The sequence below is a fragment of the Coccidioides immitis genome (genome assembly GCF_000149335.2).
Source record: "Coccidioides immitis RS genomic scaffold supercont3.6, whole genome shotgun sequence".
Lineage (NCBI taxonomy): Eukaryota > Fungi > Ascomycota > Eurotiomycetes > Onygenales > Onygenaceae > Coccidioides > Coccidioides immitis.
Genome location: NW_004504312.1, coordinates 2,170,348 through 2,182,371, shown reverse-complemented (window position 1 = coordinate 2,182,371; position 12,024 = coordinate 2,170,348). Strand labels below are relative to the sequence as shown.

Here is a 12,024-nt window from a genome sequence, read left to right as displayed (position 1 = left end):
TGATAAATACTAACCATCGTAAAGCACATTGTATTGGAAGGTGAGCTCAATCAATTCGCTACATCTGCTCTGCAAAGTGAGGGAGCGTGAGCTCTCATACAAGCTCGCGTCTGCCGTGAAGTGTTCCTCGGCTTATTGTTGATCCACCAGCGATCGAAGTGATTCGCGTTTAAGCCAGAATCCCGCTCCTAACGCGCGTGATGAATTCACACTTCATTAACTGAGGGCAGCCACTTTACTTGAGAAAACAGTCACTGCACTCTCACCGATTATTACTGTTTAGAAGTTCTGGAAGTGAATGACCGAAGCAATGTTTGCCACTCTTCCTTCGCCCTCACCACCCCATATATTCAGCATAATAACCCCCCCATCGCACCGCCCCTACTCCTCCCAATGTGCTAACCCTCCTCGACCCTTCGCGTTTCCCATGCCCCAAGGAAATCCCAACCAAGAGAAAGAAACTACAAGACAACCTCCCTCCTCCACATCGCCTCACACCTCCTACGCGCAACGGTATGCCTCACAAATACGCAATCCCGCCGCCCGAGTTGCGGGACGGGCTTCCCACGATGTTCGGCGCAACGCGTTTTTAAATCGGATAAAACGGGGGCGTGAAAATTCAATGTTCAGTGCCAGAGAGGACAGTATACTGTGGATGGACTACGTCGCGCAAAAGCAGCGATTCGAGGAGGAGATGGCACGCTCGGCGCCGGTCCTTAGCAATGTAGAGGATGAAATGATGGATATCCACGAGGATGACCACGCAAGAGAGGATAGTGATACAAAACACAATGACCAAACACGGGATGGTAAGTTATTTGTACAATGAATTCCTTATTCTTGCCCTGACACTAGGCTGTGTGCTAACGGGTGTAGACGAGGCTGCCTTAGAAGAATATCTCGCGCAAGAGCGCGAGTATGAAGCGTTCCTGGAAGAAATGGAAAGCCGAATTGAAGCGAATCACACAGATAGTAACCAAGGCGAAGACGAGGATTATGACAGGATATTTGCTGAGATTGCTTCACATTATACAGCGGCCATTTCAGATCCGAATGAGCAAATGGACATGTCGCATGGATGAGTGAGAGTCGGATACACCCGTTTTGCCTTTTCGAACTTGAATTTTCTGGAGTTGGATGGACACGGTTTAAAGGTTTGGTGAACGGCGCTCCTGGCACTTGGATCACTCGCGGGTATCGCAACAATAGAGTAACTAATATGGGTATCGAATTTTCATATACAGTACAATAGACTGCAAATAGAGGCAATTTTCAAGCCCATGAAGAGGTATCTGCTTCATTGTTGCGGGCATTGTGGTCCACCAGCACCAAACAGTTCATCCGAGAAAGGGTCTGATACGAGCTCTTTCGGCGGAGTGCCAGTGCTTTGCATCTATCAACACATGTCAGCGCCAGTAATTCTATACTCGAAACTAGGGCGTAGGAACATCACCACGTACCTCCTGCATCTTTTCCCATATGTAGGCGCGATGCTCAGGTTTATCATCCGAGTACCCCGGCTCGTCGAATTTCTTCATGACGTCTGCCATGAGGCCCGCCTGCTTAACGTGTCTCTCAAAGTCCTCTTTGGATAACTTTTCCTTATTCTCCTCAAGCCAAGGTCCAAACTTTTCGTGGAGTTCCTTTACCGGCTCGTACAAAATCTCCTTGTTCGACAACTGCTCCATCACGCCCATAAGCATCTTCTCGAACCCCTCATCATCTTCTTGTCCATCACCGCCCATTCCTGCAGCCTCCATGGCCTTCAACATCTGAACAAGAACATCGTCATCTGCGCTATCGTTCACTGCGGCTGTAGCCTTATCGCCGGACTCCTGCATTCTCTCCATCGTTTTTCGAATGGTCTCTTGGAAAGTTTCCTCCGGTTTGCCTGACTGATCTTTACTTGATTCACCGCCACTGGCCGATAAATCTTCCCCGATCATCATCCTCATCAGATCTTCAGGCTTCATACCGCTCTTCGCTAACTCCTGCGCCAAAGCATTCCAGTCATCTTCACCATCTGCAGCGCCATCGCCACCTCCCTCTCCTCCGCCTCCACCTAATAATTCCGCCATACCAGCTTCTAGCTGCTTTAACAAAGCTTCTTCATCTGGCTCCGGCAACTGATCTAAATTCGGCTTTTCCTCTTGCTGCTGGGCCATAGCCGCTTGCTCCTGTTTTGGCCGGGCGGAAGCAGACCCTGGCTTAGCGGACGCGGAGAAATGATCAAGGACATCTGGGAATATTTAAAAAAAAAAAAAAAAATACATTAGCTCAAATTACCAATAAGCAGAATTCTCACATCAGATTTTCAGTACCGTCCAACTCTTCCCAATCAGACTCTTCATCATTGGGCTTTGTGACGGCGGGTTGTGTTGTCTTCGGCTGATCTGTCGACGGCGGGGTGGGGGGGTGCTGCGGCTCGGTTGACGTATTGTCGAGCTTCTGATCATCGGGGGATACGCTATTATTGTCTTCCATTCTGTAGAATTAAGCGAAGCAAATTTCTGGTTTATACCCTCTTCAAAAGATTTCGTGGAAGAAATAGCCCGGGGTACAGCTCGACGCTGCTATTTTCATGTGAGCGCCCGATAAGCTTTTTGGGGCAACCAACCCCTGGTTGCTTTTTGCTTCCTCGGCGCGCCGTCGCCGGGCAGTTCTCAGGCCGCGCCAGCAAAATTCTCCGTGCCCAACAACCGAGTCCATGTCTTTTATGGAGTCGTACATGACCACGCGGAAATATTATCATATTTATGGCAAAAATGTTGCCTTGCATCCTATGGAGCTAAACATGTATCTAATTCTGTCATGGAAACCATTCTACAGTCCCCTATCTAAGCTTGCTCAAAGCTCTGAGGGCTTTCCCTCGCAAGGATCAGTCTTTTCCACGGCCATCAACAAGGACACTGCGATTGCGGTCCTGAGTGCTGATCGCAACATCGAGCGCGGGACTTCTGTCGAAGAAGTTTACCGGCTTCAGCGACACCAGCATCTTCTCACAAGGCATCACAGGCCAATCCTCAACCCTAGGATTGTGCGTCGTGCCAAAAGTGTGCCAAACAACAATGTCCTCGTTTCGAACACTCGTAGGATGAGGACGCGATTTGATCCACGATCCAATTCCTTCGCCCCCGAGAGACTGCATAGTGTGATCCCCAGCAGCATAAAGCTCCTTGTCATTGTATTTGGTGACCCAGATAGGATGGGAGCAGAATTCGGACCGCCTGGCATGGATCGACGATGGGTGTGCCAGGAGCATTTGTGAATAATGCGGAACAAGCTTGTATCCAATCGCGGTCCCGGTGACGGAGTTGGTGATGTTCTCGTTGATGATTTTGAATACCCTGCCTTTAGTAATATCGGTGTCGAGGGGTGTCTCTGTCTGGACAATATTCTTTGTAGTGGTGTACCCAATCTCGAACGGATTGTGAACCTTCGGGTCGTCAATCGGCATTGGCACGGAGTCCTCGACGAGAAGCGAATTTGCATGTCCGTCAATAGCAGGGTCAATTCGGAGGCAAAAGAGATGTTGATGGTAAGGGGCGAGTACCCCGGGAGCCACTGAGATCCCATAAGGCACAGAATCGCCGATATCGATGGGGACGGTGGACAGAATCCCAGTTGCCCGCACTTCATAATTGATGGCCGCATCTTGCGTGAACTGGAAAGCAAAGATATATTCATAGTTTCCAACAGTGATAATTGTCTGCAAAACCAGAATTCGGGACCGCGTTACGACGGCATTGCCTGTCCGATAATTTGAATGCTTCCATAGGATCCCGTCGTCTACCTCATGACAACATATGACGTTTTTACGGACAAGAGGATTACCAGCCGTGGTGTGCAGGTATCCATCAAAGTACTTGATTGAGCCGAGACAGTCGCATCCTACAAAGTATTAGACTTGCCCTTGAAGCTAGAACAAAGGACAGAGAGTGTCACCAAGTTTCAAGTTGTTAGCATTCACCCCAGCACCATTACTTCCCAAGTCGAAAGCTGCCTTCCGAGGATAAGGTGCTCGACTATCGCCGTAAGGAACGAACATCTCCGAAAGAGACAAGCGGTAGAACACGCGACGACCATCGTATGTAATATCATGGAGAGTGAGGCCTTCGCGCTATATAAGGTCAGCTTATGGAAGTTGCACCATGCTATGCTCATGTGCTCACATAATTAAATCCTACGCGCATCCGCCACTTCTCCCAGGTAATCAAATTGCCGTCTGTTTTGAATGAAGGACCCTCGGGCTGAACAATATGGAACGGCTTGGTTGTCATACGCCGGTTCTTAGCAAGGTCTGGATGGTACTCGCTTGACTCGTGTAATTTTCTTCGATCAAATGGCTTGATTCCCTCGCTAGCAGGTTTCATGCGGTCACTGTCAGCGGACGGAAGGGTGAGGATTCCAATCACTTTTAAATTGTCTGTCATCTCCACGCAAATATCCAAGGGATATGCGTAATAATTGGCATCGCCATGGTTATTCAACCGCATATAAAAGTAGCACTTCAGTGGTCATCAGCATCGAGAATTTATCACCGTCCAGGTCGAGTCGTAGGTAATACCATCAAAATACGCTTGGACATATCGTGCATACCATCCGTGCCATATGTCCAAGGCTCGACACAGACAACGGCACCTTGTGGAAGATCTAAGGCGGCGATAGCCTTCTGAACTTCGGGGTCTTTCAGGCATGCCTCTTCACATTCGTCCATCAATGCCGGGTCGATGTATGAATGCTTTCCAGTAAGCTTCAACTCCTCCGTCACTTCTCGACTGGAGAGGTCCACTCGAATCTCTCGAAAATCCGAGGAATCGTCCAAGTAGAATTGCACCATGGCGGTTCGTGAGGGCGGAGCTACAGGCTTTGAGGCATGTTCTGCCTCTAGGAATGGTACCATTTCCGCCTTTGGCGGTTCCGCAAGGGTGACCACACGGAATATGACATTTTTACCTGCGTATGCTTTTTTGACGGCTTGAACGACCTGGTACCGTGTTAGCCATCTTGCATGGCCGTCCAGCCAATTCAAATATCAATAAGAAATACCAATGTAATTTCATCAGGCGACAGCGGGTCAAACGGGTGAGGGGTTGATTTCTGCATATTTTCGAGTAGGGCTTTGGCAAATTGCGTCCTTGGATCCACTAGATTTGATTCACATCAGTCGATAGAGAAAGGCGCTCATCCGAGGGATTGTGGTGAGATTTCGAAATGAGAGTTGCTTCCTGTCCAAATATTTAATCCTTATATGCCACGTCTCGACACCCACCGGAGCCATCTTCGCCTTCGAATTCGCTCTGGGCCTCTTAAATGGGAGCACGCTGAACCTTTAGAGGCAGGTTGATGCGGCGATCCAACATGATGCCGAAGCTAGAACCCCTCTGATGGCAATCCCAAGATTGTCTACGCATCAATCCCTCTAACTTGGAAAGATCTATACATTGTACTGCCCATACATATTCCAGGCACACCACTTCAGCACAATGGACTGGCTTCGGGTCACGCAAGGTGTCCATCAAGCGGACGGTGAGGGGCCATGAGTCGCGATATGCGTGGCAGCGAACCGACCGTTGAGGGGTTGCCCTCGGAAGTCAGCGGGCGGAGATAGTGGAGTGCAAGGATTAATTGGATTTTGGAAGTGCGTGCGCCTTACTTCGTTAGAGTGCCTATTTGCAGGTTTCCCCTCAACGGCCAGGGACTGTCAGGTGTTCAGCTTCTAACTTTCAGGATTCATGGATTGCGACATGTATATACATCAGAGGACCGGGGGCCAAAGGCGGGTCTACGATCCTCAACCACCAGTTAGTTATTTATCCTGTAGCCTCTCATTGACATACAAAGATCTCGCGTTCAAAACGAGTGACGACGATCAAAAGTTAAGTGGAAAGATAGTATTCTCGGGGGATCTCAAGCGACCGTTTGTTTGGCTCTAAAAGGAACTATTTTTTTGACCGCATAAAACTCAAGCTGAGCTTGTCTTCTCGAGGCTACCGATCTTATTGCGGTCAAGCTTATTGTCGGCTACTGCATAGAGAACCTCGAACGGAAACCTTAGGCACAGGTTCACAATCGTTTCGGAGGGGGGAGATTGGAAGTTTGATCTGCGTGTCAGGCTGCTGGGTAGTAATGCCAGGTCAAAAATATATCGATCAACAACCACCAAGCCGGAAACTCAGCATGGGATCGTTTGACCTCCTCCTACAAGGAGCACGCCCCGCCGTGCGAGAGGTGTAACGGCGGGGAGTGGCGATTGGCTTGGGTCACCGGCAGCGCGGCAGCCTCGACACCACTGCAGTCATTTCGAGTGATAAGAGGAGGTGTAACGTCCACGCAGCGAGTTTGTCGTCGCTCTTCCTGTGCGCTGAAGTTTGCGCTTTTGAAAGGGGTCACCGTCGAATTTGAGAGCAATGTCTTGGCCCAATTGCTTGAACGAAGCTGGCATTTCTGGAACAAAATCGATGGCGGTGGTGGATTCAAACCACGGCTAAACATGACGTCGGGCTGATGCACAAGCAGCGGTAAGATAGCGTAGAGAAGTCATCCCAGAGAGTCCCCAGCGATGGGTTTGAAAATGTGGACGATTCTCCGCAAGTTTGTACCCCGTAGCCAGCACGGATATTTGTCGGCGTTTTGCCAGGAGCCATTATCCAGACTTTCCCCTCACGGTCAATAACGATACTAAAAAAAGCACAAAAAAGCCCCATCGCCAACCCAAAAAACCAAACGAGGTCACACTCCCTCGGGCGTCGAGAGCAACCAGAGTGGGACTGGGTGGTCTGCTGTGAATGGCCGATCTCCGCCATTGACTCGGGTTTCAGTGACTTTCTGTCCTCTCTCTCCGCCGGCTATTTCTCTTAGCAAATTCTTTTATTATTAGTTCACCACGTCTCTAATCTCTTCTGCTGCGAATAATCACCCACCAACCACTCTTATCTCAATTCCTTTGCCCCCCCAAATATTTACCCGCAATCCGCGCTTGGAAGAGAACTTCTGGCCCTCTGTTGGTCCAACTTCCTAGCAGCCGCGCGCTTCCGTCGTCTAGTTAACCGCGACCCTCCGTTGTCGCTGTCGTGTCATTATCGCCTCGCTCTCCCGGTGGGAGAAAAAGCCCCCCCCCCACAAGGCGAGAATCAAAGCGCCCGTCCTCCTGTCGCATACCCGGGGAAGCTTATAGTTCCCAATGGGATCCTTAGTCGACGGCGACCACGCTCTGAGGGATGGAATCGCTGCCACGACGACGACCGTTGGGGAGGAAGTAGCTCCGAAGGCCGAACCGCCTCACGTCGAGGGTTCATACAGCTCAGCCGTCTCCACCCCAGAGCCGGAGGGCGAAGTCGTCGTCCATCAGGATCCAGTTCAGCGGCAAAAGCGGAAAGGTGGAAGAAAACCAGTATGCCAACCTTAAGCTCCTCGTCGTCGGTTTAAGAGACCATCTTGTAAAATTTATCTTGTACGGCTAATTCGCGGCTTTCTATCCAGATATATGCCACGTCCGAAGAACGTAAACAACGCAATAGACAGGCCCAGGCCGCGTTCCGCGAACGAAGGACGGAATACATAAAGCAGCTCGAAGCCACCATTAAACTGAATGAGGAGACCCTCCGTACCTTGCAGCAAAGCCACCGTAGCGCTGCCGATGAATGTTTGATGCTGCGATATAAAAATTCGCTTCTCGAGCGGATTCTATTAGAAAAAGGTTTGATACTTCAACTGTACATATACAACAACCGATCTTAATGGTTATTTGCTCCAGGCATTGATGTCCAGGGGGAATTGCGTCTCAAGAGTGGCAGTCCGAGTCTACCACCGGCGAGATTGCCTCCTCATCAGCCCCACCGTCCGTCACCCCTTTCCCAGCCAATGTTCAATAGACAACCAACACATCAACAGTCAGTTGGAATTGCACAGAGATCCGCGCAAGTTGGTGTCTCCCAACATGAAGGAGCTTACAATGTGCACTCTTCACAAACGCAGCAACCCACTCCGTCATCACACGTCTCTCCCTCGCCTGCTGCCTCTGTCTCTTCCGGATATACATTGCATGGTGGGATGTCCCCGGCTGGAGTAGAAATCCATGCTCAGTCACAGTCGCATAAGTCCCAATTTCCACGGGCACCAGTGCTACCGCAGCCCGGTGGTTTCGGTCAGGGAGCGCATGTTCTGACTCCCACGTCCATCGACACCCCAGACACAAATGCGGGTTCTCAACCAGGAGCACCCTCTGGCACCCCCATCAATACCCGAATGCACTCCTCCTATATCGTTACACCATTCTCCAGACCTTATGAGCAATTAGGCAAGTTGCCCCGTCCCTTTTGGTGAATGTGAACCGGTTGATCATACGGAGTTTTGTTCGTTCTGACTATGTTTGAGAAACAGGGCAGGAGTATGGCGCACAAGCAATGTCTCACGATCAACAAGAACCCGAAGAGTCGACGACCACACCGAACACGTTTGCCCATGAATTCTCCACGACAAGAGGGACACAGCGAGGCAGTCACTCCGAACTGCATTCACATGTGGGCGATACCGACGGATTCGGAGCGGCAACGTCGTTCGCCGATCACTTCGATCCGATGCTGGATACGGATCCATTCGGCTTGAGTGCCAGCATGCACTTCCAGACCCCATTCAGCTATGCTCAGAGCAATGTGCGCTAGCGCAAGGTCGAGTCGCCCCCTCCCCCTTCCCGACTTTCCTTCCACCTCGCAACAATGGCTTTCCGGGTCTACACGCACGTATGGAGTTGCAAAAGTCTTTGAATTGTCGAGTGGCCCGTAGTCTACAAGTCTACTGTTGGTGCACTTTTTCCCTCCTCGACGGAGGATCCTTATGCATATAATGGGATATATATATACAAAGAAACAACATCATATTGGAGCAAGGGCCGGGTCTACGGACAATGCATATTCTGGCGTTTGGATGTGATGATCTTATGGTGTATGATGGCTACGATCAAATGTGGTTTTTTTTTTTTTTTTTATTTTATTTTTGAAAAGCGTCACGAGGAGTTTCTGTTGCTTGTACATAGTAGCTCTTGACTGATCTCTTCGCATCCATCAATATACATACATACTTCCTACAGCCCTATATAGCCGACGGAGCGCGGTCATGAGACTGCTGTATGATGTAATACCCTAAACCCTAAGGCGGAGAAACGACGGGCCGAGTTTCCGGAATTCGCTTAGCATAATGCGCTGAGTCAGCAGCAGTGTGGCTCAGGCGGGCTGGCTCCAGCCTAACGCAAACGAGCGGCAAAATTCCAACTTCGAACGTCGCTCTCGTTCTCCCAAACCCACACAAACCACTCACTCTCTCTCGCTGCCCACCCCACCCATCGACCACCTCCCGTCACATCTCAGTTCGAGAGGCTGAATTCCTGGATCTCGCTTCGAGGACCTCTGCCCATCTCGTCTGGCTCGCTTTCTTCCCAACCACTCTTCCAACCCGAATTGTTGCGATAACGGAAGGCCTTCCAAGGAAGGCATAACAATACCAGGCGTCATGTCGGACGTCCGGTCCAAGGTACGGTCAGCCCTGAATCCTGCGACGTGCTCCCAAGACAAGCTCGTCCTTTTCCCTGCGCATCAATTGGGTTATTGTCGACTCTCAATTGATATTGTCGCTGTAATTGATGGAAATATAAGAAACTGACTTGTTGATGTGTGCGTTTGTAAACAGAACATTTACGAGCTTCTTGGTACGGTTCCCAATGCCCATCAAAACCTCAACCACGATACATATGCCTTCAATTGATTTTTTTTTCACTTCCTGTTGTTGCTTGATGCCCAATTGGTGAAAATAAATCTAACGTGATTGCTGGGGGGGTTTTTTCACAGGCAATGATCCCGAGCTCGACCCCGATCGGGAGCCACAACCACCTGTCAAAGTCGTAGACAAGACAGCTCCTCGCCATGGCAAGCGTGAAGGGCCGGTCCAACCCCGTGGCAGCAATCCTGCTTTGTCCCGCGGTGGCCCACGATACACCGGCAATGAACGAGGTAACTGCTTACACCTCTATGTCTAGTAGACTTTGTTATGCTAACTACTTTTCTTAGCCTTCCGAGAGGGAGCTGCCAACTCTCGTGCCAACCGTTCCAGGCCAGCTGAGGAGGCACCTCGCGCTCCCTACGTTGGTGGAGTAAAGAACCGTGACCAACGCGGAAATCTTATTCGCGAGGACCGACGATCAAAGACTGATCGAACGTAAGTTCTCTACCCGGTTAATAATTGACACGTGCAACCTTGTGTTAACCCAGACTGTTTAGCATTACCGGAAAACAGCATGACCAGGGCTGGGGTGCTTCTACTGGAGAATCCACCATGGTCGATGAGAAGGCCGGAGAAGCTATTGCTCAAAATGACGAGAAGGAAGTCGCTGCCGAAGCCCAGGAGGGAGAGCAGCAAGAAGAAAAGGAGCCCGAGCCCCAGGACAAGACCAAGTCCTATGCCGATTATCTGGCTGAGCAGGAGCAGAACAGGCGCGAGGACCTCGGCATCAAGGAGGCTCGCAAGCCCAACGAAGGCTCCAAGGTTGATAAGAAATGGGCCGGCGCTAAAGAATTCAAGCGCGACGAGGAAGAAGACGCCTACATCAAGGGACGCGAAGAGAAGGCCCGCCGCGAGAAGCAGCGCAAAGAGAAGAACCTTCTCGATGTTGACATGCGCTATGTCGAGCCCCCCCGCCGTGGCGATTTCCGTGGACGCGGCCGTGGCGGTGATCGTGGTGGACGAGGCCGTGGTGGACGCGGTGAATTCCGTGGACGTGGTAACGGCGGCCATGGCCCCACTGTCGACGAGAAGAACTTCCCCTCTCTCGGAGCGGCCAAATAAACGATCGTGTAGCTTGAAATTGCGACGTTGGGTTAGTCCGTACGTTTCGCTATCTAAGCCGTTGAAATACGTCTTAATCTGAAAACCGTTGCAGAACCATCAAGTGCTACCAGAAATGTTGTTTTCTCTTTTGTTTTCCAGCAAAGCTCTAGGCGAACAGAATGGAACGGGGAAATGCCAAAAAAAATTCGAGGCCTCTTTTGTGCAATTAATTCTATGAATCTATTGTCTCCCTTTCCTTTTTAACCACCCCCCTTTTTTTTTACCGTGGGCTCTGTGTCTCCCAAGACTTACTCAGTGCTGAACTTAATTTCGTGAAATGTCATATTGGGCTCTCTTCTGTCTTCTTTCATATTCCTCGGTCTACGGTCTCAAAAGCAGGGTGAATGTTGAGCAGTGTAGAATCAGGGGGGAAACCGTGTGCAATATTAGTGTTTTCTCATAGCTGGGCTGGAAAGATATCGTTTAAAATTCAGGCTCTTCTGTTCATCCCCTTGATATTCCCCCTGCTTTGCAATTTGACTTGCCGTGGTTGAGTCTTCTTTGCTCACGCAATGGCTCTTCTCCTCCTTACCAATCCCCGCATACCCAACATGCAGGCTGCTCTTGCGCTTTATATGTGTTAAGCCGGCCGGCTACAAGGGCAGAATATCTAGGACCCATGTCCCGGTCATGAGGCCGCATTCGCAGTTTCTGTTTTACCAGTGCATCCTTCTCGCATTCTGATGCCCCTAGATGATGGCACCTATGCCGTCTAATCGATACGGGCATTACCCGGAGTTACGAGAAAGTCGGCATACCAGTTATTTACCTGTATCTGGACGGGATTCTCCCATCTGGTTACTGAATAGGAACCGAATCCTATTCTTGTCGGGCTCTATCTATTATTGATGATACACGGGATGTTCAAGGAAAATTTTCTTTTCATATTGTCCCCTGACTCACTCGATAAAAGCACTTGTCGACTTGCAGGAAAAAGAAAATTTTCAGTTACTCAACCCAGAGAGAAGATATAAAAGCCCCTTCTCTTCGACCCTCTTCACTTTTCTTTCTCTTTCACTCGCCGTGCAAATTTCATATCTTCAACTCCAATAATAACAGCAATCCATCAAATCCCGACCTAATACCACTCACTTCTACCTAACCCAAACCTCATTTTTATATCCTCTTTTAGTTTTCTTTAAAAAA

At 49.9% G+C, this 12,024-nt stretch overlaps 6 protein-coding genes across 6 annotated transcripts; 3 read left to right on the top strand and 3 right to left on the bottom strand.

Moving 5' to 3' along the window:
- Nucleotides 1-298: 298 nt before the first annotated feature.
- On the top strand, nucleotides 299-1,082 carry CIMG_03784 (uncharacterized protein; the record flags this gene model as incomplete). Its single annotated transcript, XM_001244342.2, has 2 exons — nucleotides 299-809; nucleotides 877-1,082. 2 exons carry the CDS (start codon nucleotides 299-301, stop codon nucleotides 1,080-1,082), a joined length of 717 nt encoding a protein of 238 aa, XP_001244343.2.
- Nucleotides 1,083-1,297: 215 nt separating this feature from the next.
- On the bottom strand, nucleotides 1,298-2,557 carry CIMG_03783 (peroxin 19; the record flags this gene model as incomplete). The annotated part of the gene is made up of 3 exons (XM_001244341.2): nucleotides 2,322-2,557; nucleotides 1,461-2,239; nucleotides 1,298-1,393 (listed from the first exon to the last, which is right to left on the bottom strand). Exons 1-3 carry the CDS (start codon nucleotides 2,482-2,484, stop codon nucleotides 1,298-1,300), a joined length of 1,038 nt encoding a protein of 345 aa, XP_001244342.2. The 5' UTR covers nucleotides 2,485-2,557.
- A 172-nt stretch (nucleotides 2,558-2,729) lies between these two features.
- On the bottom strand, nucleotides 2,730-5,193 carry CIMG_03782 (amine oxidase). The gene is made up of 5 exons (XM_001244340.2): nucleotides 5,050-5,193; nucleotides 4,568-4,987; nucleotides 4,173-4,508; nucleotides 3,946-4,120; nucleotides 2,730-3,891 (listed from the first exon to the last, which is right to left on the bottom strand). The coding sequence occupies exons 1-5, from the start codon at nucleotides 5,104-5,106 to the stop codon at nucleotides 2,879-2,881; spliced, it is 2,001 nt and encodes a 666-aa protein (XP_001244341.1). The 5' UTR covers nucleotides 5,107-5,193; the 3' UTR covers nucleotides 2,730-2,878.
- Nucleotides 5,194-5,965: 772 nt separating this feature from the next.
- Nucleotides 5,966-6,495, bottom strand: CIMG_03781 (uncharacterized protein; the record flags this gene model as incomplete). The annotated part of the gene is made up of 2 exons (XM_001244339.1): nucleotides 5,966-6,116; nucleotides 6,206-6,495. The coding sequence occupies 2 exons, from the start codon at nucleotides 6,493-6,495 to the stop codon at nucleotides 5,966-5,968; spliced, it is 441 nt and encodes a 146-aa protein (XP_001244340.1).
- Nucleotides 6,496-7,183: 688 nt separating this feature from the next.
- On the top strand, nucleotides 7,184-9,089 carry CIMG_03780 (bZIP transcription factor; the record flags this gene model as incomplete). The annotated part of the gene is made up of 4 exons (XM_001244338.2): nucleotides 7,184-7,393; nucleotides 7,483-7,699; nucleotides 7,757-8,311; nucleotides 8,383-9,089. The coding sequence occupies 4 exons, from the start codon at nucleotides 7,184-7,186 to the stop codon at nucleotides 8,661-8,663; spliced, it is 1,263 nt and encodes a 420-aa protein (XP_001244339.2). The 3' UTR covers nucleotides 8,664-9,089.
- A 192-nt stretch (nucleotides 9,090-9,281) lies between these two features.
- On the top strand, nucleotides 9,282-11,955 carry CIMG_03779 (telomere and ribosome associated protein Stm1). The gene is made up of 5 exons (XM_001244337.2): nucleotides 9,282-9,528; nucleotides 9,685-9,703; nucleotides 9,843-10,004; nucleotides 10,062-10,209; nucleotides 10,272-11,955. Exons 1-5 carry the CDS (start codon nucleotides 9,508-9,510, stop codon nucleotides 10,834-10,836), a joined length of 915 nt encoding a protein of 304 aa, XP_001244338.1. The 5' UTR covers nucleotides 9,282-9,507; the 3' UTR covers nucleotides 10,837-11,955.
- The last annotated feature ends 69 nt before the right edge of the window (nucleotides 11,956-12,024 follow it).

Excerpts from the sequence above, each read along its gene's own strand:
- CIMG_03782 (XM_001244340.2), bottom strand. The coding sequence starts at position 5,106 with ATGCAGAAATCAACCCCTCACCCGTTTGACCCGCTGTCGCCTGATGAA. Across the intron at positions 4,509-4,567 it reads TGTCCAAGCGTATTTTGATG|TGCTACTTTTATATGCGGTT; the intron begins GTATTACCTACG and ends TGACCACTGAAG. Across the intron at positions 4,121-4,172 it reads TGCGCGTAGGATTTAATTAT|CGCGAAGGCCTCACTCTCCA; the intron begins GTGAGCACATGA and ends GACCTTATATAG.
- CIMG_03779 (XM_001244337.2), top strand. The coding sequence starts at position 9,508 with ATGTCGGACGTCCGGTCCAAG. Across the intron at positions 10,005-10,061 it reads ATACACCGGCAATGAACGAG|CCTTCCGAGAGGGAGCTGCC; the intron begins GTAACTGCTTAC and ends TACTTTTCTTAG. Across the intron at positions 10,210-10,271 it reads CGATCAAAGACTGATCGAAC|CATTACCGGAAAACAGCATG; the intron begins GTAAGTTCTCTA and ends CAGACTGTTTAG.